The 27,648-nt window shown below is 46.2% G+C and overlaps 1 protein-coding gene across 1 annotated transcript in view; it reads right to left on the reverse strand.

Moving 5' to 3' along the window:
• Positions 1-999: 999 nt before the first annotated feature.
• Positions 1,000-27,648, reverse strand: part of LOC311225818 (neprilysin-like) — a gene marked incomplete at both ends in the record, with an annotated part of 91,402 nt that continues 64,753 nt past the window's right edge. Inside the window, 5 exons of the mRNA XM_084311212.1 lie at positions 1,000-1,099; positions 1,823-1,899; positions 2,948-3,043; positions 21,640-21,705; positions 23,673-23,806. Of these exons, the coding sequence (XP_084167338.1) occupies positions 1,000-1,099; positions 1,823-1,899; positions 2,948-3,043; positions 21,640-21,705; positions 23,673-23,806 (473 nt within the window). The remainder of the gene's footprint in view (positions 1,100-1,822; positions 1,900-2,947; positions 3,044-21,639; positions 21,706-23,672; positions 23,807-27,648) is intronic.

Below are 27,648 nucleotides of genomic sequence, written 5' to 3' on the forward strand. Positions count from 1 at the left end.
TGTTGGCAGGTCCAAAATGAATGTTGTTGTTTACATGTTGCAGGCGTACTGTATATATCCACTCCCCACTTCCCACTGCCCCATGTGGAATGCACCTGATTGGATAAATGACATGCCGGTGCTCTAGTGCGGCTGAATGCTATCTATAGCACCTTAGATACAATACAGTATATATAGAGAGATGATTTCCCTAACAAAACTGTAAATTACTGTCAATATAAATTCACCTGGAGGACGTTAATTTGTGCAGACCAAGGCTAAAACCATGATTTTGTACAGTTCAGCTTCACATACATTACATTGTACATTAGTTCAATCCTGTTTAATGTGTGTGTGTGTGTGTGTGTGTGTGTGTGTGTGTGTGTGTGTGTGTGTGTGTGTGTGTGTGTGTGTGTGTGTGTGTGTGTGTGTGTGTGTGTGTGTGCGTGTGTGTGTGTGTGTGTGTGTGTGTGTGTGTGTGTGTGTGTGTGTGCGTGCGTGCGTGCGTGCGTGTGTGTGTGTGTGCGTGCATCTGTCTGTATGCTTGACTAATACAACTCTGTGTCAACAAAAGCTTCAAAGATAAATTCTCTATCCGTTTAAAAAAAAAAAAAAAAACATAAATCATAATTGATAACCAGAGTGACAGAAAGACACAGATATTGGTGACCAGGAGTGATTGTATATCCAGTGGGTAGCAGGATAATCAGGCTGATTGGTAGAAAGTATGGCAGAAAGTACAGTATCGGCGAGGAGAGGAGAGGAGACGGCACTCTGTCCGTCTCTCGGTGGTGTGCAGTGCACCGCTGTCTTTCGTCAGGTGTACCGCAGTGTCCGTCCACCAGCCCTGGTCCGTCCAGGAGAAAGAGCGAAGAGGGGAGCATCCACCACACCCCCCTAGTCCGGGCTAGTGCTCTAACAGTCAGGAGGAAAATGGGTGGGGTGGGCAGGGACCACACCCTAACACCCTAGCCTGCACCCAGCCCCAGCCCCAGCCCTGGGGGGGGGGGGTCTTGTGGATCACCAGACCTGGCAGACGGTGTTAGGGGACATGTAGCTATCCTTGCTGCAGGTGAACGCTTTGGCAAACTCGGGGAAGTTCTGGAGAGAGCCCAGTACCCTGCACGACACACACAGAGAGGACAGAGACACAAAGGGATTATTGGGGCGTGGTTCGAGGCAAGTCGAAAGGAAAGTCGAAAATTTTACTTTGGTGCGGCTTGATGGAAATGTGAGAATACCTGAAAATTTACCCCCCCCCCCCCCCATTAACAAATACAAACTATAGTATGTAATTATGTATCCATGAAGTCATGCTCTAGGGGTGAGTACACAGGTAAGGTAAAAAGTTAAAATAGTTAAGGTAAGGTAAAAAGAAGCGGTGGTCAGACTCATTGCTATTTCACCGAAACCAAAAATGAAACTTAACACAGATGGCATATAAACATTTTGAAAGCAAAGAAAATGTATGTATTCAGCTTATATATAGCTTATATAATATATATAAGCTGAATACATACATTTTCTTTGCTTTCGAAATGTTTATATGCCATCAGATTTGTACGAAAATAGACTTTTCTATTGTTTCTCTATAATATAGAATCTGAAATATGAATATGAACAAAAGCAAGCTGTTTACAAGACAACTCAACATTTCATTCCAGCATCTTGGAACTACTCCCTTCCATGACCACTCATGAGCATCCTTGGAACTACGCCCCTTCCATAACCACTCATCAGCATCCTGGAACTACCGCCTTCTATGACCCCTTTGTAGCACCCAACACCACTGTGAGTGGAAGACTGATGAATGCAGGAGGGGACAATGACAGCTTGCACCTACCTGAACTTCCCTGGACTGTGTACATCTATTTTGATGGAGCTGACGGCTTGCTCTGGTCTGTGTGTTCCACACCACACCTAGAAGGGACAGGAATATTAAGAAGTAGCAACGTTGCATTTTTAAAGGAAAACAAGCACAAAAAAAAAGAATGTTCACCTAATATTGTCATCTATGTCAGTGGTTCCCAAAGTCGGGGTCGCAACCCAAAGGTGGGCCGCGAGCAGCCACTGGTGGGCCGCGAGATGATAAAAAAAAAAAAAAAAAATTTAAGTGTGTGTTAAACTGCATGACAAATAAAGACTTCTAGTCTTCTAGTCTAGTCATTTAGCCTTTTTCTGTATCCATTCTGGTTTTAGGCTACTGGCCTATTTATCACTTTATTTTCTAGTAGCTGAGCCTTTTATTGTAGTGTGTTTCTTTTTTATGACAGTTTTCTTTTGTTTCCTTTTTAACTGTCATTAGTCCACTACTACACATAAACTCCCTTAGTGGATGATTATTGTTATTTATCTATCTATCTATCTATCTATCTATCTATCTATCTATCTATCTGCGCACATATGCGCACATACATTCACTTCACTTCAGGACCACAATGGAAACCAGCACTAGGGCGTTATTGTGTTTTTATCCTTTTGATCAATATTCTTTGTATTGTATTGTGCAAGCCTTGTTTTATTGCATCAATAAATACATCAATCAATATCTATTTATCCATCTATCCATCTATCCACTCACTCTCACACCCACCCACCCACCCACCCACCAACCCAGTCAGTCAGTCAGTCAGTCAGTCAGTCAGTCAGTCAGTCAGTCAGTCAGTCAGTCAGTCAGTCAGTCAGTCAGTCAGTCAGTCACTCACTCACTCACTCACTCACTCACTCACTCACTCACTCACTCACTCACTCACTCACTCACTCACTCACTCACTCACTCACTCACTCACTCACTCACTCACTCACTCACTCACTCACTCACTCACTCACTCACTCACTCACTCACTCACTCACTCACTCACTCACTCACTCACTCACTCACTCACTCACTCACTCTCACACACACACACACACACACACACACACACACACACACAGCCATCCATCCATCCATCCATCCATCCACTACCTGTGCGAAGTTGAGGAAGAATAGTTGGTCATGAGAGAGATCGATGCCGGGCAGTAGAGGCTCGTCTCCATGTTTTCTCACATAGTTCTTGTAGGCCTGTGAGTGACACAACAACACAATTCAAAGTTAGAAACCCTCTCTTCCTCCGTCCAAATCATCTGCATCACTCCATGCGCTGTCATCTCTCTTTGTGCCCTCCATACTTCTCTTCCAATACAAGGGAAAGTGTATGTGTGCTCCCTGCTCATTTGTTGTCATATGGCCCATTTTGGATACAAAATTATAATTATATCTTACAGTCTTAAGTCTTGTGTTACAACAAATCACGCCAAAGAAAATTAAGAAATAAATAAATAAATAACAAAGAAATTAAAAAGATGTTGCACACTAGCAGAACAAATAGGCCTAAGTTATTTCCTTATTGGGGTCTAATTTGGCTTTTTCTTTTTTGTATTTCCTTTTTTTATTATTTTTTAAACAAACATATAAACAAACATGACAACACACGATAAGATATACAAGCATTAATTAACAGTGCACATCCAATGAAATCACCATTTAGTTAAATGTCTTATACAGGATATACCCCTAATACCTGCTGTCTAATACCCTACACACATATGCTCTAGCTCGTACCCCCCCCCCCCCCCCCCCCCCCCCCCCCCCCCATTGGATAATCCATCCATTATCCCTCGCTCCTAACCAGACACTACCATTATATGCTAGATATTTCTTGATAAATCACATCGAGATATGTAAGAATCCAGACCTTCCAGCAAATTTTTTCCGGTTGAAACCATCGTGATGCTATCAGCTTTTTAGCCACTGTGATACCCGATAAAACCAATCTCTTTAGCTGTGGATGTACTGCACACTCAAAAACATCATTCAGCAGTAATACAGAGGGGTGTACAGGTATATTCAGAGTTAAGAGATTTGATAATTGCTGGGTCACTTCTTTCCAGAATATCTTAACTGGTGGGCAGTCCCAGTACATGTGCATAAATGTCCCCTCGTCCCCATTTGTACATAAGGAGCATTTGGAGTCTTGTTTAAGACCCATTCTGTTCAGTCTTATAGGAGTCAAGTATCTTTTTCCAGGTCTGGTATATCTGTCCTCCAGACTGAGTCTAGGTGGAGGGTTTCATACGAGGACGTTAGTAATTGATGATAAAAATCTGAAACAAAACCTCTCGATGTCTCTCTTTCATAGAAGAATTTGTGGTATCTGTGGTGTACAATTGGTATCCTTAATGGAACACTGTGAGCCTTCAAACATAACAATAACTGTGCGTAAAAATAATATGTGGAATCGGTGAGATAAAGTTTTTTGCGTATTTCATCATAACTACAAAAACCCTGTTTGTTGAAAACATCTCCTAGTGAGTGTATGCCTTGCTTTTCCCATATAGGGAATCTTATAGGTCGTTTTCCTATCAAGAGTGCATAATTTGGCTTTTTCACAGTGTATAATACAATAGTCAGACTCCCTGACTTCCTCAATAGGTCATTTGCAATCTATCCATCTCTTTTACTGTCCTGCCATTGTGCTTCACTCTTGATATAGATCCTTCCACAGTGGGGCGTCTCCAAACTAATGTTGGAAAGTGAAAGGAGAAAATGACAGTAATGCAACAAATTAGGGTTGATGCTTGATCCTTTATTACCATAAGAATGATGGGATACTAAATCACAGAGCTAGCCATGTGTTCCGAACTCTGATGAGTGATGGGAAACTAAATCTGTTCTGAATGAAATTCACCCAGGCCTTGCACACATTGCACATTAGTAGCCCTGGTGTGGTGTTTGCGTTTTTGTTTTTCAGAAGGCCTTGTACTGAAAGCTTGGCCAATAAATCCATGGTGTTTGCATTGCATTGACATTTTCGTCTCCTTTTGCACCGGTTCTACTGGTCTTTTAGTAAACATTGAACACGGGTCTCACAGACCCAAACACCACACAGGGGGGGGGGCTAAGTTCTGGAAATATCATGGAAATTATATCAATATAAATAGTAATATACAAAACAGAGTGACTGTACACATTCATGAGTTACCAAAACCATATAATAATAATAATAATAATAATAATAATAATAATAATAATAATAATAATAATAATAATAATAATAATAATAATAATAATAATAATAATAATAATAATAATAATAATAATAATAATAATAATAATAATAATAATAATAATAATAATAATAATAATAATAATAATAATAATAATAATAATAATAATAATAATAATAATAATAATATAATAATAATAATAATAATAATAATAATAATAATAATAATAATAATAATAATAATAATAATAATAATAATAATAATAATAATAATAATAATAATAATAATAATAATAATAATAATAATAATAATAATAATAATAATAATAATAATAATAATAATAATAATAATAATAATAATAATAATAATAATAATAATAATAATGATGATAATACACCCCTACAATGTATATAGCGTTAGTTACGGTGCTCAAAGACGTTTTACAGTGTAAACAACAAAAAACTGAACAAAACAAAAACAGTTAATGGTCGGACGCGGGCGTGAAAAGGTGGGTTTTGAGGGCTGTAGGGTGTTGGCAATCTGGATGTGGCTGGGGAGGGCGTTCCACAGGGAAGGTTGATTATTGAAAAGTTCACAATGTTGCCATTGACTCACAATGCAACCACGGAACCATGAAGTGACACTTAGGGCGGTTTCAGATATAGTTTTGGTGGACTCGGTGCAGACTCGGTGCGGTTCGGGGGGTGAAGTTGCAACATTGTTGCATTCTTCATTTGGTTCGTCTGCATTCACATTCATTTGTCAAGTGCACCAAAGTTTCTGAACAATGTCACGCGGTCGAAAAGGGTGCTCGTCTATTGGACACAATAGAGAGTGGAAATGTGTGTGTGTGACTGCGAGCCCTAACGTGTGTGTGCGTGCGTGTGTGTGTGTGTGACTGCGAGCCCTGTCTGACTCCAGATCAGCGGAGGCGTCACAATTTTCAGTCCGTGGCGGTGCTGGTGATGCTGTGATTAATTTGGTCTTCTCAAGTTCAAGTTTCTTTATTAGTTGTCATACAGAAGTACAGAATACTTTTATAAAAAATGCTTCTTTTTGTTACGCTCCAGAGACTGTGCTAGACAAAAATAGATAAGTATAAAATAAAATAAGTATAGCAAGTATAAAATAGAAGTCACGTACGTAGACACAAGTGTTCAGTATGTACATATGTACAATGTTCAATCAATGCAGAGTAGAAGTAACTGAGTTACCATACAATATACTATACAATATACTAATATACAATATACTATATAGTGCAAAGCAGAAATGGGATGAGGTACAATTTAGGTACAATTTACAGTAAAGTGTACTGAGGTATGGGTTGTAGTTAGGGATGGGTACCTTTCACATTTGAACCGATACGGTACCGGTACCTGTGAATCGATACCGGTACCCAACGGTACCTTTTTTCGGTACTTTAGTCTAAAGAAATTAATTTACCTACCTCAGTCGTAAAAAAAAAAAACCAAACTTCAAATAACTACAATTTCGACCGTTTTCGGCTTGCCATTGATCCGACTGCTTTGTTGTTGAATCAAGTCAAATCCTAGGTAAGCATATATTGTGCGTGTGAACGTTGACATGAAAAGAAAAAAGTAAAAAAAAAATAAAAAAATCTCACTTGAATCAATACTCGGTAGTACCGACGTGTTTCGGTTCGGTCCCTCAAAAGTACCGAATTCGGTACCCATCCCTAGTTGTAGTGCAAATTCTTTGCCAATAAATATAAAGTGTGTTTAGGTGTTCTAAAGTGTTATTGTTCGTTGAGCATCCTGATGGCCTGGGGATAGAAGCTTCTTCTGAGTCTTTCTGTGCTTGCCATGAGACTCCGGTATCGCTTGCCTGACCGCAGCAGTTCAAAGAGGCAGTTGTTTGGGTGGCTGGAGTCTTTGATAATTCTCTTAGCCTTACCCATGCACCGCTTGTTGTAAATGTTCTGGAGAGTGGGAAGCCCCCCTCCAATTGTGCGTTCGGCTGAACGGGCCACTCTCTGTAGTCTGCTATGGTCTTGTGCGGTGCTATTCCCAAACCAGGAGGTGATATTGCCAGTCAGGATACTCTCTATTGTACATGAGTAGAAGTTCTTAAGGATCTTCTGACTGACTTGGAAATTCCTTAAGCGCCTGAGGAAGTAGAGGCCCATACGTCTATCAGGGCTTTCACCTCGTCATTCGCCCATGTCTGTCCACGAGACATGTTTACAGGGTGCTTGTTTTGCAGTGAATGCGTGCCGCAGTGTTTTGTTTTGTTTCCTTCTACCCAAGATGCACAGTTTATCAGGTCACTTCCTATATTTGGTCCGCGTTTGGTCCAATGAAGCAAACCGAGACCTACGTTTTCAGGCGGACCAGAATTTGCATGTTTGGTCCGCACCAGAGTTTGACTGAGCATTCACACCACCCCAAAAAAAGCGGACTATCCGAGAAAACGAACTCTGGTCCGTTAGTCCGGACCAAACAGCTCTGGTGTGAAAGCACCCTAACTGTACTAGGAATCTTTGCTTATTGAGTTGAAAACCGGCACATGTTCTGATAAGTACTGTAGCAGAGTGATCTAATAATATAGCTCAACAAATTAATCCCCAGCAGACGTCTTTCAGACACATGTTGGCAGTTGTTTTTAAGCAGTACGCTTGAAGCCCACTATACAGTGCGTGCTGTGATTTCATGTTCACTCCAGAAGCTGAAGCCCTTCGACGCGTCTCTTGATCGTTGCCAAAACAAAGTCTTCAAGGGAAAATGTTTTCGCAAAAACCGTCGGAAGTGTGGATTGTGCAACCGAAACGTCCCAATTGCACAGGGACGTGTATTCCCACGGCGCTGCTGCTACATTCAATAAAGACCTCTTTGTTGCTCAAACACTGAGAAAGACACCAGTCCTTCTCTAAACTAGGACTAACGATCGGGGATATTGCAAAGACACTACAGGGACGGGAGCTTTAATGAAGAAAGGGACATCTGTGGAACATACACAGAGCTGGGGGGGGTGGGGAGTCTACAGGATATGTTGGATTTAGGATTTATTGTCTCTTTGCCTACACATCCCATTCGATGATTGCTTAATATCTGAACAAAAGGAGATCTGTTCAGCCTTTAAAGGAACACGCCAACATTTTGGGAAATTAGCTTACCGTCTACTCCAGAGAGAGAGACAAGAAGATAGATACCAGTTTCCTCTCTGTGCGTTCAGTAGAAAGCTATCTGGCTGCATGTTAGCCTAGCTTAGCACAATGAATGGAATCGGATAGTGACAGGTAGCCTTCGGGAGAGGTTGTTATGGTTTGTAACCGACCCCAATCGCACAACACAAGACAGGTATGATGGTTTGCCAAGAAACAGATATTTATTGAACAACAGGGAAATACAGGGAAAAGGGCACTGTCCCTTTAAGGGAGAATCACAAATACAGGAATATAATATGAGGGGAAGGAAAGGTGCCTTTAAGAGGCGGGCAGGAAAAGGAAACACTAAGGGAAAGGTTAAGGGAACGCCTTGGGACAGAGGAACTAGAGACTAGGTAAACCAGGGACAAGGAGAACTAGGGAGAGAGGACTAGGGACTAGGAGAGCTAGGGAACAGGAGAAACGGGGACTAGGGGAACTGGGGACAAGGAACTAGGTGGAACTAGAAGGGGAGAACTTGGGACCAGGAACTAGGTGGAACTAGAAAGGGAGAACTAGGGAACAGGAACTAGGTGGAACTAGAAAGGGGAGAACTAGGGAACAGGAACTAGGTGGAACTAGAAGGGGAGAACTAGGGAACAGAGGGGACTGAGGCCCGCGGAGGCGGGCTGGGAAACAGGGAGGAACTGGGAGGACTGGTGGAAATCATCTGGGCCGCTCTGCAGGACAGAGGAGATAGTTAATGCACAAAAGGGAAAAAACAGAGCAGGTGCAGAATAGTCCAAATAACAAAGTGAACAAAGTAATAATATCTTCGTGTGACAAACACACAGGGGGAGATGTAAAGTCCAAAAATACTATTCTAAGTGAGAACCAAAAACAGAGGCATTACGCTGGGAGATGAAATGTCCAAACTAACTAACAGAGGCAATACGCTGGGAGATGAAATGTCCAAACTAACTAACAGAGGCAATACGCTGGGAGATGAAATGTCCAAACTAACAGAGGCAATACGCTGGGAGAGTGACATCACAATCAAACTCACCCAGGCGTATGCGTAAAGGTACAGGAACAGCAGCGGGAACGGGGGCAAGAGGTATTACGCTGAGTGAGTGACATCACAATCAAAACTCACCCAGGCGTATGCGTAAAGGTAAAGGGGCAGCAGCGGGAACGGGGGCAAGGGCACTACGCTGAGTGAGTGACATCACAATCAAAACTCACCCAGGCGTATGCGTAAAGGTACGGGGACAGCAGCGGGAACGGGGGCAAGGGCACTACGCTGAGTGAGTGACATCACAATCAAAACTCACCCAGGCGTATGCGTAAAGGTACGGGGACAGCAGCGGGAACGGGGGCAAGGGCACTACGCTGAGTGAGTGACATCACAATCAAAACTCACCCAGGCGTATGCGTAAAGGTACGGGGACAGCAGCGGGAACGGGGGCATCGCCACCGGGGCGGCTGGCTGTCCGAGCCGAGGGAGAGAGTGCTGGAACAGTGGCGGTGACGAGGGCATCGTCCACCGGGTAGCCGCTGCCGGAGCCGAGGAACAGAGTGCTGGAACAGTGGCGGTGACGAGGGCATCGTCCACCGGGTAGCCGCTGTCGGAGCCGAGGAACAGAGTGCGCGCCACACCTTGGTGTGCGCGTCGGAACAGGGAGCAGGAACAGTGGCGGTGGCGAGGATGTCGTCCACCGGGTAGCCACTGTCGGAGCCGAGGAACAGAGTGCGCGCCACACCTTGGTGTGCGCGTCGGAACAGGGAGCTGGAACAGTGGCGGTGGCGAGAGCGTCGTCCACCGGGTAGCCGCTGTCGGAGCCGAGGAACAGAGTGCGCGCCACACCTTGGTGTGCGCGTCGGGACAGTGGCGGTGGCGAGAGCGTCGTCCACCGGGTAGCCGCTGTCAGAGCCGAGGAACAGAGTGCGCGCCACACCTTGGTGTGCGCGTCGGAACCGAGAGACGCCTCGGGGTGCGTCTGCGAGGAGGAGTGTGCCAAGCACGAAGGTCTGGAAGATGCGCCTCGGTGCGCTGGTACGGAGGAGCGGGCCAAGCTCGAAGGTCTGGAAGATGCGCGTCAGTGCGCTGGTACGGAGGAGCGTGCCAAGCTCGAAGGTCTGGAAGATGCGCCTCTGTGCGCTGGTACGGAGGAGCGTGCCAAGCTCGAAGGTCTGGAAGATGCGCGTCAGTGCGCTGGTACGGAGGAGCGTGCCAAGCTCGAAGGTCTGGAAGATGCGCGTCAGTGCGCTGGTACGGGGGAGCGTGCCAAGCTCGAGCGTCCTTGGAAGATGCGCGTTGCGCGCTGGTCTGGAGAGCGTGCCAAGCTCGAGCGTCCTTGGAAGATGCGCGTTGCGCGCTGAGGACTGGAGAGCGTCTGCGCTGGTCTGGATGTGCGTCAGGACGAACAGCTGCGCGGGGGGTCTGAAGTGGATGACTGGGATGCCTCCCGTGGAAGTCTAGGGAGCGCAGACCAGTCCCACTCTCAGGCAACGGCGACAGCAGGCGAAGGCTGGAGCAAACATCTCGACGCCGGAGAATGGAACAGCATAGGCAGACAGAGGATCTCCCGAAAGAGTCTAGATGTTTAGAGAATATGACTCGGCAAGTATACAACACGACCCCACGCCAAAACGAGGGGAAGCGCCCTGGTATTTAAAGCCCACAGGGGGACTAATTAGCCTGCCACCACAGGTGCGAGAGATAATAGAATATCAAACAGGTGTGGCCACTAAGGGTAAAGAACGAGAGGGTGGGGGCTAGAGAGAGTGAGTAGGGAATTCCTAACAGTAGGCTTAAAGAAGACAGAGAATAGGGAATTCCTAACAGTAGGCTTAAAGAAGACAGAGAAAAGGTAGTGAGCAGCGGGCAAAACCTCACAGTATCCCCCCCTCCAACGGGAGCCACCCGGCGACCCAAAACAAATACAGACAGAGTGGCAGGGGGCAAAACAAGACAAAAACAAAGGCACTGGCAAAGCCAGTAGGGGAAGCCACCACAAGAGTGGGGCTAGCAAAGAAACAGGGTCGCCGAGGGGTAACTAGGGTAGCAGAGGGGCAACTGGTCTAGAGGAACTGGGTCTAGAGAACTAGTCTAGCGAACTGGGCAAGAGAACTGGTCTAGAGAACTGGTTTAGAGAACTGGTCTAGAGAAACTGGTCTAGAGGAACTGGGTCTAGAGAACTGGTCTAGAGCAACTGGTCTAGAGGAACTGAGGGGCAAGCAGGGTAGCTAAGGGGTAACCATGGAAGCACCGGGAAAGGGCTAGCAGAGGGAAGGTTAGCTGCCAGGGCACTGATAGCTACAGGGCCTATGCTAGCTGTACTGCTACATCAACATAGAGGCTGCGCAAGCTGCCTGAGCCAGGCTAGCAGAGGGAAAGGGTAGCTGCCAGGGCACTGATAGCTACAGGGCCTATGCTAGCTGTACTGCTACATCAACATAGAGGCTGCGCTAGCTGCCGGAGCTAGGCTGGCAGACAGGGCTGGACCAGCATGAGAGCACAAGCTAGCTGGAAGGACAGTCCTAGCTGTGTGAGAAAAACTGACCTTGCTAGCTGAAAGGGCAGTCCTAGCAGTGGGATAAACTACACAAAAAAGTGGAGGCCATGCAGAGGGACCGGGTTAGCTGCTTGGGCCTGGCTAGCTACAGGGCCTATGCCAGCTGCAAGGCTGCATTAACATAGAGGCTGTGCTAACAGCCGGGGCCAAGCTAGCAGACCGGGGCTCTGCTGAGGGACTGGGTTAGCCGCCAGGGCATGGCTAGCTACAGGGGGATCAAACAGGGCAAAACGGGAAGCAAACAGGGGAGCTAACCGGGGAGACTAACAAGCTAAACAGGGGAGTAACAGGCCAACAAGGGAGCTAACAGGACTAACAGGGAAGCTAACAGGGCTAACAGGGGAGCTAGAGGGGAGACTAACAAGCTAACAGGGGAGCTAACAGGGCTAACAGGGGAGCTAGAGGGAACAAGAAAAAAAAAAGGCAAACTCAACATACACCGTCTGTGCTGGCTGGGGTCGTCGATTTGGTGGGGTCGTACTGTTATGGTTTGTAACCGACCCCAATCGCACAACACAAGACAGGTATGATGGTTTGCCAAGAAACAGATATTTATTGAACAACAGGGAAATACAGGGAAAAGGGCACTGTCCCTTTAAGGGAGAATCACAAATACAGGAATATAATATGAGGGGAAGGAAAGGTGCCTTTAAGAGGCGGGCAGGAAAAGGAAACACTAAGGGAAAGGTTAAGGGAACGCCTTGGGACAGAGGAACTAGAGACTAGGTAAACCAGGGACAAGGAGAACTAGGGAGAGAGGACTAGGGACTAGGAGAGCTAGGGAACAGGAGAAACGGGGACTAGGGGAACTGGGGACAAGGAACTAGGTGGAACTAGAAGGGGAGAACTTGGGACCAGGAACTAGGTGGAACTAGAAAGGGAGAACTAGGGAACAGGAACTAGGTGGAACTAGAAAGGGGAGAACTAGGGAACAGGAACTAGGTGGAACTAGAAGGGGAGAACTAGGGAACAGAGGGGACTGAGGCCCGCGGAGGCGGGCTGGGAAACAGGGAGGAACTGGGAGGACTGGTGGAAATCATCTGGGCCGCTCTGCAGGACAGAGGAGATAGTTAATGCACAAAAGGGAAAAAACAGAGCAGGTGCAGAATAGTCCAAATAACAAAGTGAACAAAGTAATAATATCTTCGTGTGACAAACACACAGGGGGAGATGTAAAGTCCAAAAATACTATTCTAAGTGAGAACCAAAAACAGAGGCATTACGCTGGGAGATGAAATGTCCAAACTAACTAACAGAGGCAATACGCTGGGAGATGAAATGTCCAAACTAACTAACAGAGGCAATACGCTGGGAGATGAAATGTCCAAACTAACTAACAGAGGCAATACGCTGGGAGAGTGACATCACAATCAAACTCACCCAGGCGTATGCGTAAAGGTACAGGAACAGCAGCGGGAACGGGGGCAAGAGGTATTACACTGAGTGAGTGACATCACAATCAAAACTCACCCAGGCGTATGCGTAAAGGTAAAGGGGCAGCAGCGGGAACGGGGGCAAGGGCACTACGCTGAGTGAGTGACATCACAATCAAAACTCACCCAGGCGTATGCGTAAAGGTACGGGGACAGCAGCGGGAACGGGGGCAAGGGCACTACGCTGAGTGAGTGACATCACAATCAAAACTCACCCAGGCGTATGCGTAAAGGTACGGGGACAGCAGCGGGAACGGGGGCAAGGGCACTACGCTGAGTGAGTGACATCACAATCAAAACTCACCCAGGCGTATGCGTAAAGGTACGGGGACAGCAGCGGGAACAGGGGCATCGCCACCGGGGCGGCTGGCTGTCCGAGCCGAGGGAGAGAGTGCTGGAACAGTGGCGGTGACGAGGGCATCGTCCACCGGGTAGCCGCTGCCGGAGCCGAGGAACAGAGTGCTGGAACAGTGGCGGTGACGAGGGCATCGTCCACCGGGTAGCCGCTGTCGGAGCCGAGGAACAGAGTGCGCGCCACACCTTGGTGTGCGCGTCGGAACAGGGAGCAGGAACAGTGGCGGTGGCGAGGATGTCGTCCACCGGGTAGCCACTGTCGGAGCCGAGGAACAGAGTGCGCGCCACACCTTGGTGTGCGCGTCGGAACAGGGAGCTGGAACAGTGGCGGTGGCGAGAGCGTCGTCCACCGGGTAGCCGCTGTCGGAGCCGAGGAACAGAGTGCGCGCCACACCTTGGTGTGCGCGTCGGGACAGTGGCGGTGGCGAGAGCGTCGTCCACCGGGTAGCCGCTGTCAGAGCCGAGGAACAGAGTGCGCGCCACACCTTGGTGTGCGCGTCGGAACCGAGAGACGCCTCGGGGTGCGTCTGCGAGGAGGAGTGTGTTAAGCACGAAGGTCTGGAAGATGCGCCTCGGTGCGCTGGTACGGAGGAGCGGGCCAAGCTCGAAGGTCTGGAAGATGCGCGTCAGTGCGCTGGTACGGAGGAGCGTGCCAAGCTCGAAGGTCTGGAAGATGCGCCTCTGTGCGCTGGTACGGAGGAGCGTGCCAAGCTCGAAGGTCTGGAAGATGCGCGTCAGTGCGCTGGTACGGAGGAGCGTGCCAAGCTCGAAGGTCTGGAAGATGCGCGTCAGTGCGCTGGTACGGGGGAGCGTGCCAAGCTCGAGCGTCCTTGGAAGATGCGCGTTGCGCGCTGGTCTGGAGAGCGTGCCAAGCTCGAGCGTCCTTGGAAGATGCGCGTTGCGCGCTGAGGACTGGAGAGCGTCTGCGCTGGTCTGGATGTGCGTCAGGACGAACAGCTGCGCGGGGGGTCTGAAGTGGATGACTGGGATGCCTCCCGTGGAAGTCTAGGGAGCGCAGACCAGTCCCACTCTCAGGCAACGGCGACAGCAGGCGAAGGCTGGAGCAAACATCTCGACGCCGGAGAATGGAACAGCATAGGCAGACAGAGGATCTCCCGAAAGAGTCTAGATGTTTAGAGAATATGACTCGGCAAGTATACAACACGACCCCACGCCAAAACGTGGGGAAGCGCCCTGGTATTTAAAGCCCACAGGGGGACTAATTAGCCTGCCACCACAGGTGCGAGAGATAATAGAATATCAAACAGGTGTGGCCACTAAGGGTAAAGAACGAGAGGGTGGGGGCTAGAGAGAGTGAGTAGGGAATTCCTAACAGTAGGCTTAAAGAAGACAGAGAATAGGGAATTCCTAACAGTAGGCTTAAAGAAGACAGAGAAAAGGTAGTGAGCAGCGGGCAAAACCTCACAGAGGTGTTAGTTGGACAATGCCTAGGCTACCCGTCACGGTGTACAACTAGCCATTGAGAACCTACAAATCTCGTTTAATGCTCTGCAAGACATGCTTATTGTCTTTAAGCCAGTGGAGGTTATTGCATGACAACTAGTGAGGCAGTGCTTCACTAGTAATATACAGACAAAAAATAAATAATAATATACATATATATATTTTTTAATATTTTATTATTATTATTTTTATATTTTTTATTAGAAATGTTTTCCTCTATGAAAAAAACAATGCCAGTGAATTTTCTTTTTCTTCAAAAATGTCCAAGTGACAGCTCTGAGCTCTCTGACCTGGCCTGATCCCATGATAACACATAATGGCCAGCTGTCAATCACTCACTGCAAAAAGACTGCACGGGTTGGGCTTAAGAATATAATTATCCAATCAAAATAGGGTATTTGAGTTTAAAAAAGGCGGGTAGTGAGGTTAGGTGCACTCGATTGATTGGCGTTCATGCCGTGCCACATTGTGTTGACAAACTTAAGATCCAATCAGAGATTGGCGCCAGCTAATGAGACGGCTAGGGCGAAAGCGTCAACACGACTCTTTGTACAGGAATCGGAGGTAGTATAAGGAGTTTGGGGGAGGATTCGCGAAACATGTGTTTACCTGTGGCCAGGGAGAACCGGGAGTTGCATTGAAAACCTACCAAGCAACCCCAGATAGACCCCCACGACCAAGGTTATCGGACTACCAGGTCAGACGGGCCGACTTAGTCTCGCTCTGAGTGGGCTGGCTGGGGAAGACGAATGGAGACCTTTTTCATCAGAAAATATCGAAGGATGGATTTAATTTACAAGTGATCAGATGGGAGGGAGTCTATTTACGAGGGACACTATTTCCTCGTAAGAAGTAAGTCGTCAATGGTGAGTGCATTTTTATTTTTTTTTATATTTAGTAGCTGTGTGGGGCGGGCCTGTGTTGATAATGAATGAATTGGCCCGCTGTGGCCTTGCGTGTGTAATGCAGGACCTCTTTAGGGGGTCTTTATTCGGCATGCAACAAACTGGACATGCAATTGGAGCGGCACACACACACCGGGATACACACACACACACATGCATTGTCTTTCCTCAGTCGCCGATGCGTGTGTGTGTGTGTGTGTGTGTGTGTGTGTGTGTGTGTGTGTGTGTGTGTGTGTGTGTGTGTGTGTGCACGCGCGTGTGTGTGTCGTTAATTTCCTATAGTGCTGAGTGTTGTGAATGTAATGTCCTAACCCAACCCCCTCCACTGTACAGTAAATGACCTAACCCAAGAATACACGAGACCCTCTTCTACCAAGTATGGTTTCGTCGATATTCCAATGTATAGTTTTGCTTGTACAGTTGTACAGTTTCCCCCACCCCCCTACCCATATAATTTCCTATCATTTCCTTTACAAGTGATCAGATGGGAGGGAGTCTATTTACGAGGGACACTATTTCCTCGTAAGAAGTAAGTCGTCAATGGTGAGTGCATTTTTATTTTTTTTTATATTTAGTAGCTGTGTGGGGCGGGCCTGTGTTGATAATGAATGAATTGGCCCGCTGTGGCCTTGCGTGTGTAATGCAGGACCTCTTTAGGGGGTCTTTATTCGGCATGCAACAAACTGGACATGCAATTGGAGCGGCACACACACACCGGGATACACACACACACACATGCATTGTCTTTCCTCAGTCGCCGATGCGTGTGTGTGTGTGTGTGTGTGTGTGTGTGTGTGTGTGTGTGTGTGTGTGTGTGTGTGTGTGTGTGCACGCGCGTGTGTGTGTCGTTAATTTCCTATAGTGCTGAGTGTTGTGAATGTAATGTCCTAACCCAACCCCCTCCACTGTACAGTAAATGACCTAACCCAAGAATACACGAGACCCTCTTCTACCAAGTATGGTTTCGTCGATATTCCAATGTATAGTTTTGCTTGTACAGTTGTACAGTTTCCCCCACCCCCCTACCCATATAATTTCCTATCATTTCCTTTGTTGTGAGGGACCAGATTGGGAGACAGTAAGATATTGTTGAAAGAAAAATTGCATGTAGATATGTGTTTGAAACAGTGAGGGTGAGAAATGGTCTGATGATCTGGCTGTAAACAAATAGTTTTTGATTTGCCTTCTTGACTAAGCTATTCATGTGATGTTTGTAAGTGAGGCGTGTGTGTCAAGAGTTACTCCAAGGTATTTTACTAGTGCCTGTTGTCTTTGACTGTAGTGTCTGTCTGCTGTCTTCATAACCACACTGTGTGTCTGTGCTTCTTTATTAAATTTTTTTTTATCTCTCCCGTCCTCCCCAATATTTGTAATTCACAGCCACCACTGACACACACATTGGGGGATGTTTTAAAAATATAATTTAACATATAATATAATAATTTGTGCTTCACCAAAAAAAAAAATCAGCAGCCGCCACTGCTTTAAAGGCCAACCTTCACGTTGTATTTTTGTTCAATAAACAATGTGGACTAGGCCAACGGTGAGTTTCATGAAGAAGGAAAAAAAAAGTATTGAAATTGACCCAGTTTTAGCGTTTTTATCAAACATTTTGTCTGCCCAACACAATCGACCACGCACGTGGATATTTTAATCAATGGTTCATAACGTGCGTGTGTAATCGAAATGATCTCGTCACAACAGGTGCAGGGCACCAGGGGGCTCACCAGGGGGCGCTGAGAGTCACACACAGCTAGTGGCAGGCACTGCAGGCAGAGAGCCTTGCTACCATAGATATGCTTGCTACTACTAGCCAAATGAAAATGTATCTGTTTCACCTAACACTATTGCTCCGTGATTATAGCCACCCATCTCTAAAGCTAACCACTATTTGTAAAAGCCACAACCACGTTACCATATTTGTAATAATGTAAATCATTGTGTCGTTGTACACATATTGTGTTTATAACGTTAGTAGCTAACATAGCTTAGCTTGGTCGCTATTGTGCTAACAACATATCCCGACACCCGGCTCGCTGGCCGGCATGAACGGCCGACCCAAAATGGTTCTCTCCTCTCTGTACACCCCGTCCCCACGGGTACCCTGCCGGGGGGCCCATGGACGCGACAACGGCGACAATGGTGGCAGCCTGTAGGGTGCTCGAGCCCGTAAAGGCTAGTGGTACACGATAGCTATGAGCTAACTAAAGCTACAGGCTCAAACACCCTACGGCCGCCGCTGTTGTCACGTCCACAAGCTCCTCCGCAGGACACCCGCGAGGACGGGGGCACACAAAGAGGAGAGAACCATAGGCTAACGTCAGTGTAGTGGTCCCGACTGTAGCAGGGACGGCGGCGCTATAGGCTAACTGTGATGCACCGAGTGGGCCACCATTGATCTAGTACTATGACCCGGACGGGCAAGGCATTTCCTGAAGTGACGTCACGGCCGTGCTAGCGTCTGATAAGCTTTTAGATTCGGCTCATTAATATGCACCTGTAGTGACGTCGGCGTTTGATAAGCTTTTTTGATTCGCGCGTGCATGTTATTCGTGCATGGACCTTTTTAACTCTTTCAGAGTGGCATTTCCGGTGTCAAATGGAAAAAAATAAATAATGAAATGATATACCAATGATGTAAACTACCCATAATTGATCAGTAGGGTTTAACCTGGAGGTTGGGCTTTAAGCTCATACTTTAATGCAAGCTAAACTAAATTCATGATGTTGTCTAGGGCTAGAGATATTCATTACAATGATTTGCATAATATATACTATATCAACTGTGAATGGGTCTGACATAGTAAGAGTTACAGAATACAACGATATTAGCATCTGGCTTCATGAGAAATTGACATTGAAGTACCATATAGACAATCTTGCCAGTAAGTTGCCACAGAAAACGGGCTTCTCGTGCAGGAACAGAAGCAGCTTCCCAATGATTAGCAGAAAGAGGGTAATTTAAGCAGTTTTTCCATCTGTCTTGGATGTGATTTATAAGTAAACGTGCTGCTCCTTCCACTCTGAAACCTCTAGATACAGTCTAGCACTCCATTTAATACTGGTGATGTATATGATACTCAGCACTGCCTCCTGTGTGATGAAGGGGGTTGGTGGTAAAACATTGGTATCTGTTTATCTTTGTCAACAGGCCTAGAACAGGACAAGGCTTCATTACCAATTGTCTTGTAAACGATGTGCCCCCAAGAACATTACGATCATCTACTACTGGTTTACTGAAGGTTCCCAGCAACGGCCAAAGGAAAATCCGGGATCAAGCCTTCGCTAAGCCTTCTACGAACCAAGGCTATGGAACACCCTACCTATGGACATTAGGGAGGCTAGCTCACTAAATATTTTACAAAAGTAAGCTTATCTCTTCACCTTAACCTTTTAATACATTACCTACACACTGTTATTATTGTATTGTAGATGAGAGCTATTTTATTGTTGTATCAATATATATATATATATATATATATATATATATATATATATATATATATATATATATATATATATATATATATATATATATATATATATATATATATATACACAGTATATAATATATATTGTGTGGATATAAGCTGGGAAATAGAAAAGGGTCAAAACGGAAACAAAAATTACCATAACGGGGAACAAAGACTTCCGTGTGATTCAATATGTGTATTGTTATTACCTGCATTGCGTTTACCCTTTTTCTTCTTCTCTGCATTGCTTTTATTCAGTCTATTTTATGCTCATGTTATGTCTAAAGTGTATTATTATTATTATTATCTTAAAAGACCATTGCCGGGAAATCACCACCTTATTACACTGTTGCTAGATTGGAACTATGGATCCTATCTGACGTCCTCAAATGACTGGCTTATGATTATGGGCACTTTGGCCAATGAGGGCAAGGCAACAATGGCTCAAGCCATTTCTTCTGTATTAAAAAAAAAGGGTCAAAACAATAACAACAACAATAACGGCAACAGCAGTACGAACAAATAAACAAGGATCTCATGTTTCTGTAATGAAACCTGACAACCATTTGGACAATCATATCGATCATTATTCAGAGCATGTTTCAGTGAGCGTGGGTAGTGGACTAATCAGGAAGCTGGCAAAGATGACTGCGCCCATTAATGTTTATAGCAGATGGCAAATACACCGCTCACACAGACGCAATCCCTTCCCCTCTCCGCTGTCAGTCAGGGGAACTTCGACCAAGAACATAGTTAATTACTTAGAATGGCACTCACAGAGCTGCCTACACCCACGTGAGTGGGCATAGCCTGCGAGTGCTGTTCTCTCTCCCATTTGGGTAACATCGGCTATGTCAGTAGCCCACATAGATAGTATTTCCAATTGAGGTGCATAGCCTATATGGATAAAAATACATTCAATGAATACATTTCATGTGAGTCAGTACACCGTACAACCCTAACCCTAACAACCACACAATCGACGTGTTTCTCTCCATGTCAATGCGCTGAATGAGGATGAACCTGTTCGTCAGCCATGGAGAACTGAACCTCTGTGATTCTTGAGCTTGGGCTGAGCAGGACGGACAGCCAGCCTTCTGACCATACTGTACAACTTCATAATACCAAAAATAAATGACTGCATTTATATAGTGCTTTTATCCAAAGCGCTTTACAATTTGTTCCTCACCATTCACTCACACATTAACACACCGATGGCAGAGGCAACCATGCAAGGTGCCAACCTGCACATCGGGAGCAATTAGGGGTTAAGTGTCTTGCTCAAGGACACTTTGACACGCTGCCCGGGAGGAGCGGGGAACGAACCGGGAACCTCCGGATTACCAGACGACTGCTCTACCTCCTGAGCCACTGTCCTAGTTATTTCCTGGTTGATGTGATTCTGGACGTGATGTCACACGAATGCCACTCGCTCAGCCAATAGACAATTTGTTTTATACGTGTGAATGTATACATTTTATCCAGTGCACATTTGGATAGTATTGTAATATTGTCATATCCCATGGATATACTGTATATAGCTGTTTTTATACATTTCAACATTTGATTGCTGCATATATTTTGACGAAATCTACATGGAATGACAGGATGTGATGTCACATAAAGGCCACGGTGTAACCAGGCCAACTAACAGATTGAAAAATGAAATGACTTTTATGGCCAAAATGTCAATCGTTTTTTTTACGCGTATAAGTTAGGACTTTTTGCAAATTAATCGCATATATTTTTTCTGTTCTAAATCTACCTTAACACTTTCAGTGCCTTTGATTAAAGGGGAACTATTTTACAATTTCATTCACTATTTGGGCAATTTTACACAATTACTGTAAGTCTATGGAACACCTCTGTAAGGTTTTCTTCCAAAAAATTCATTGTTTTGTATTTCTAATCAAGTACTCAGTAACAGCATTTTTCTACCTCAAGATCTTAAGCCGGTTTGAGGCTGGGCTCCAACCACTGTGTGGCCTGGTGGCAACTGCCACATTATTATGCAGCTGAGAAATCTCTGACATCACAGATATGCTCATTTTCAGATGACTCAGTTCAGTGAGGGTGAATATTGTGAGAGGAGAATTGGAACACACACACACACACACACACACACACACACACACACACACACACACACACACACACACACACACACACACACACACACACACACACATACACACACACACACACACACGGCAATACCCCCTTCACAGAGCTCTGCGCTCGCGAGTGTAATAAACAAATACCTGTACGCATCTCATTCCAGGTTGTAAGGGTCTGTACCTGATAGGCCTGCCGTATCCCTCCGTTGTCAGCAATATTCTCTCCCAGGGTGTTGTTCCCGTTTAGCTGTTCAGATAGAGAGATACAGACGGAGACAGAGGGAGAGAGAGGGCAGGGACAGACTGTGAATCCTCTCTTCTGTATTTCAGCATATTTCGCAGCACATTTCGACTCTGCCGACACACCGGTGGAGCCCTTAATTATAACCTTCTGTAGTGTGGTGGTGAAAGGGTTAACATCCTGGTGGTGGAGCCCAACCCTCTACCCTCGAGCCTCACGTTCGCCGAAGTGACCAAAACCTCCTTCTACTACCTTAGCAATATCGCGCAAAAAAAAAAAACAGTTCCAGCCCTCCCTTTCACAACCCGGAGCTGAAACACTCATCCAGCCCTTCATCTCCTCCCACCTTGACTACTGCAACTCGCCCCTCTACTACGGCACCAGCGCCGCAGCTCCATCGACGGGCTCCGCATGGTCCAGAACATGTCCATGCTAACCCACACCAGATCCTCTCTAAGTAACCTCCACTGCATGGCTCCCTGTCTCCCATTTATAAAATCTGCTTCCTCACCTACAAAGCCCTTCACCAACTGGCCCCGCCATATCTCACAGACCTCCTCTCCTCCCTACGAAGCCTCTCCGCCCCCTCAGACCTCCTCTCCTCCCTACGAAGCCTCTCCGCCCCCTCAGACCTCCTCTCCTCCCTATGAAGCCTCTCCGCCCCCTCAGACCTCCTCTCCTCCCTACGAAGCCTCTCCGTCCCTCAGACCTCCTCTCCTCCCTACGAAGCCTCTCCGCCCCCTCAGACCTCCTCTCCTCCCTACGAAGCCTCTCCGTCCCTCAGACCTCCTCTCCTCCCTACGAAGCCTCTCCGCCCCCTCAGACCTCCTCTCCTCCCTACGAAGCCTCTACGCCCCCTCAGACCTCCTCTCCTCCCTACGAAGCCTCTCCGCCCCCTCAGACCTCCTCTCCTCCCTACGAAGCCCCTCCGTCCCTCAGACCTCCTCTCCTCCCTACGAAGCCTCTACGCCCCCTCAGACCTCCTCTCCTCCCTACGAAGCCTCTCCGCCCCCTCAGACCTCCTCTCCTCCCTACGAAGCCTCTACGTCCCTCAGACCTCCTCTCCTCCCTACGAAGCCTCTCCGCCCCCTCAGACCTCCTCTCCTCCCTACGAAGCCTCTCCGCCCCCTGAGACCTCCTCTCCCCCTACGAAGCCTCTCCGTCCCTCAGACCTCCTCTCCCCCCTACGAAGCCTCTCCGCCCCCTCAGACCTCCTCTCCTCCCTACGAAGCCTCTCCGCCCCCTCAGACCTCCTCTCCTCCCTACGAAGCCTCTCCGCCCCCTCAGACCTCCTCTCCTCCCTACGAAGCCTCTCCGCCGCCTCAGACCTCCTCTCCTCCCTACGAAGCCTCTCCGCCCCTCAGACCTCCTCTCCTCCCTACGAAGCCTCTCCGCCCCCTCAGACCTCCTCTCCTCCCTACGAAGCCTCTCCGTCCCCTCAGACCTCCTCTCCTCCCTACGAAGCCTCTCCGCCCCCACAGACCTCCTCTCCTCCCTACGAAGCCTCTCCGCCCCCTCAGACCTCCTCTCCTCCCTACGAAGCCTCTCCCCCCCCTCAGACCTAGCCTCAGTTCACCCTCTCTCCACGCCCCAAGATCAACCGCAGCCTTCTCCAGACGCAGCCCACAGGCTCTGGAGTTATGCCAATGTCTGTTGTCTCACTACCCCACCCCCCTTATTGTAAAGTGCCTTTGAGTTCTGGAAAAGTGCTATAAAAGTCCCATGTATTACTATTATGCAAAGCAACAGGCCAGAGCACAAGAGGCAGGGTAGCAAAACTAAGAGGACTGAGTAAAAAGAAAGAATCTGAAAGATGAAGAGAGTACAAAGTGCAGAGGGAAGCTTGGGCTGCTAATTGAGGGAGGCAGTACGGGAAAGATAAATGGTGTATATTCACATCAGACGAACGTATATTTACAAAAGAGGAAACTCAGGAGGAGTGGCAGGGAGAGAGAGAGTCTTGTAGGACCTACGTGAAGTCCATTGGCCAGGTCCCAGGAGAAGTTACTGTACTGGTCCACCATGCACTTCGACAGCTCCATGAACCTCTGGGTGGAGCCGGCTGTCCACCAGTCCTTCAGGTCCCCGTCCTTATCGTAGTTACGACCTTGTCAACGGGGCAAACGCCAGGGGGTTAGCTTAAAGGGGAACTACACCCAATTTAAGGATTCCACAGTCCAAACAGTCCAAATATATTAGTGCACATGAGCAGTTAATCTTAAAACTATAGAGTGCTAAATCTCAAACTTGTGATTCATTCAAACCTTTATTTAGAGCTCAGGAAAATCATTGAAGGTCTATGATCTATTGAAAATAAATATAATGATGAATAATGAAAAGAAACATCTGTTAATAATTATACATTGAATAAATAGGACAAAAGCACAGGTGAGAAAAAAAAAACACAAGATCAAAATTTAAAAACAGTTATAAACTGAAGCAGAGATATTTGTAATCATAATTTCTAAATACTCCATGGGATGGTGGGGTATTGATTTTTAGTGTGAGCTGAAGATCTTTCCAAGAAGCCGGGGCATTAAAACGAAAAGGCTGACTTCTCTGGGGACCAGAAGCATGAGCCAATCATCTGAACGTGTCAGACAGGGTCCATACTTCCACTCTAGCAACAGCATACAGTAAGGTGGTAATTTACCAGCAATGGCCTTAAAGATAAACAGATAGCAATGTTGATTTAGCCTCTCTGCCAGAAAGGACCAACCCACATCATCGCACAGGATGCAGTGGTGAGCACCATCTGAAGCTGCTCCATGGACAATGCATTGGGAAAGATGGTAATGGAGACACTGAGAACACCGAGTATACAGGGATATTTTCTATTCACGAACTAATAACTAAGAGCACTACTATAATACATATAATATAATATATATATTATATATATATATTAGAGCTGGGCCGTTAACGGCGTTAACGTGCTGCGTTAACGCAAGACTAGTATCGCGTGATAATATAATTGACGCCGTTAATCTTTTTCTCAACCTTGGGTCTGTATTGTCCTTAAATACTTGCCGTAGTTCCCAGCTGTGGTACCCGGAAGTGATTGCACTACCGGAGCTGTAGTCAGAATAATGTGTTAAACTAAAGTAGTGGTCCGGTAATCATTGTTATACAGGTGAGGTTAAGAAGTCCTCAGGATATAACACAATTCGGCGATGAGGATGTCTGAATCTGCGCAATGCAAGAAAGAAGAAGTCCGTCGTGAGCTTTGTTTACATTATTAACGTTAGCTTAGCGAGTTAGCATGTTAGCTCACGTTGATCGGGCGAAACATCTACAAGAGGAGGAAATCCACTTTACACACTAAAGGAAGGATCGACTAGACTATCGTGAGTGTTTACAACAGAAATGGCTTGGGTTATTGGAAATATTGGACCGTTTGATGACAATGTAGCCCCTTTCGTGACTGTGATGCACGGAGTGAATCCACAATCACTTGCTCCTCAATAGGAAACCAACCTAGATTTACCATGAAGGACTGGTTCTGGCCGAGCCGTTCGTTATACAAGAATCACAGAGACGTTTCAAAGGTGCTCACAGTTGCACAAGGGTTTCGGACAGAGATACGGGATGGTTTGAAGTTTTCAAGTTTCTTTAATAGTTGTCATACAGAAGTACAGAATACTTTTATACAAAATGCTTCTTACTGTTGCGCTCCAGAGACTGTGCAAGACAAGATAAGTATGAAATAAAATAACATAGTAAAATTAGAAGTAAAAAAAATGAGGTCACAGTGTTCAGTTTAGACATATGTACAATGTTCGATGCAGAATAGACGTAGTTACCATACAATATACAATACTGTGCAGTGTACTAATATACAATACTATATAGTGCAAGGCAGAAATGGAGAAATGGGACGAGGTGCAATTTAGGTACAATTCACAGTAGGTGTACGAGTTGTAGTGCAAATCCTTTATCAATAAATATAAAGTGTAAGTGTGTTTGTGTGATCTAAAGTGTGGAGAGTGGGTGCTGCAGTGTGTTGTTTGTTTGAGTGAGTGTGTGCGTGTGGGTGTGTGTGCTGTGTGCATTTGATGGTTGTTGCATAGTGATTATTGTTCGTTTAGCAGCCTGATGGCCTGGGGATAGAAGCTTCTTCTGAGTCTTTCTGTGCTCGCCTTAAGACTTCGGTATCGCTTGCCTGACCGCAGCAGTTCAAAGAGGCAGTTGTTCGGGTGGCTCGAGTCCTTAATAATTCTCTTAGCCTTCCCCTTGCACCGCTTGTTGTAAATGTTCTGGAGGGTGGGAAGCCCCCCTCCAATTGTGCGTTCGGCTGAACGTGTCACTCTTTGTAGTCTGCTACGGTCTTGTGCAGTGCTATTCCCAAACCAGGAGGTGATGTTGCCGGTCAGGATGCTCTCTATTGTACATGAGTAGAAGTTCCTAAGGATCTTCTGACTGACTTGGAACTTCCTTAGGCGCCTGAGGAAGTAGAGGCGTTGTCGTGCCTTCTTCACAACACTGTCAATGTGTGTGGTCCATGTCAAGTCCTCGGATATGTGGGCTCCGAGGTACTTGAAACTGTTCACTCTCTCAACCGGTGCCCCGTCGATGCTGAGGGGGCTGTAGTCCTTGACCCCCGACCTCCTGAAGTCCACAATCATCTCTTTTGTTTTGCTGACGTTCAGGGAGAGGCAGTTCTCCTGACACCACTGTGACAGGTTCTCTACCTCTTCCAGGTAGGCCCTTTCGTCGTTGGCAGAGATCAGGCCCACCACTACTGTGTCATCAGCAAATTTGATGATGGTGTTGTTGTTCCGCTGTGCTACGCAGTCATGTGTGTACAGGGAGTAGAGGAGGGGGCTCAGAACACAGCCCTGGGGGGCCCCTATGTTGAGCGTGATGGATGAGGAGGTGCAGTTGCCGGCTCTTACCACCTGGGGTCTGCCCGTCAGGAAGTCCAAGCTCTGCGTTGCTAATAAACATTTTAAATAATTTTTATAAACTGCTCAAAGCGGCATTATTTCCGCCGTTGGGTGATCACAGCGCATGCGCACCATCACGTATCTCTGTTCGAAACCCTCGTGCAACTGTGAGTACCTTTGTAATTTCTCTGTGATACTTGTATAACGAACAGTTTGGCCAGAACCAGTCCTTCATGGTAAATCTAGGTTGGTTTCCTATTGAGGAGCAAGTGACTGTGGATTCACTCTGTGCATCACAGTCACGAAAGGGGCTAATGACAATGTGGAGCAATATGAAATGAAAATGGGGGACCCTGATGTAAACAAGACAAACGTCTTTCTCTGGTCTGCATCCCCTTAACAATTGTATTGAGCCATACTGTATTGTACCCATTCTGCAATCTGTTAAATAACGTTTTCATTCATTCATTCATGGAACTGTTACACTGAGCTTGCACTGAATTTGTTGAGAAACCTGCTTCTGCAGCAGTCTGTGTGTGAGTGAGCAACCAGTCAGCAGCATTGTGAATTTAGAGATTCACTAAAAGACACATTGAGAGACAGGTTTGTGTGTGGATTAAGAAATGAAGGTGCACAGAAGAAACTACTGACAGAGCGTGATTTGACACTGGAGAGAGCTGTCAATATCAGTGTAACAATGTTAATGGCATCAAAGGAAGGGCACAGAAAATTACGATAAATCTGGTTTTAAAAGAAACACTGGAAATTACAAAAATAATTTTTTGCCATTAATCTAGATTAATTCCAGGATTGCAGGTAGATTCATCTTGATTAAAAAATGTTATCTATGCCCAGCTCTAATATATATATATATATATTACATAATACATATAATAATAGGTCATACATTTTTTTTGTGTGTAACATTCTGTGGGTCCAACAAAATCAGTCTCCCATTAATTGTCAATGGAGCAGCTCCTGACTTTATACCTGATGACATCACAGGTTTTAGAATGACTTCTTTGGTTTCTGGCAAGGAAACTATAAAGGTAGGAATAGTCAT

The sequence above is a fragment of the Notolepis coatsorum genome (genome assembly GCF_963971535.1).
Source record: "Notolepis coatsorum genome assembly, chromosome: 1".
NCBI classification, from domain to species: Eukaryota; Metazoa; Chordata; class Actinopteri; order Aulopiformes; family Paralepididae; genus Notolepis; species Notolepis coatsorum.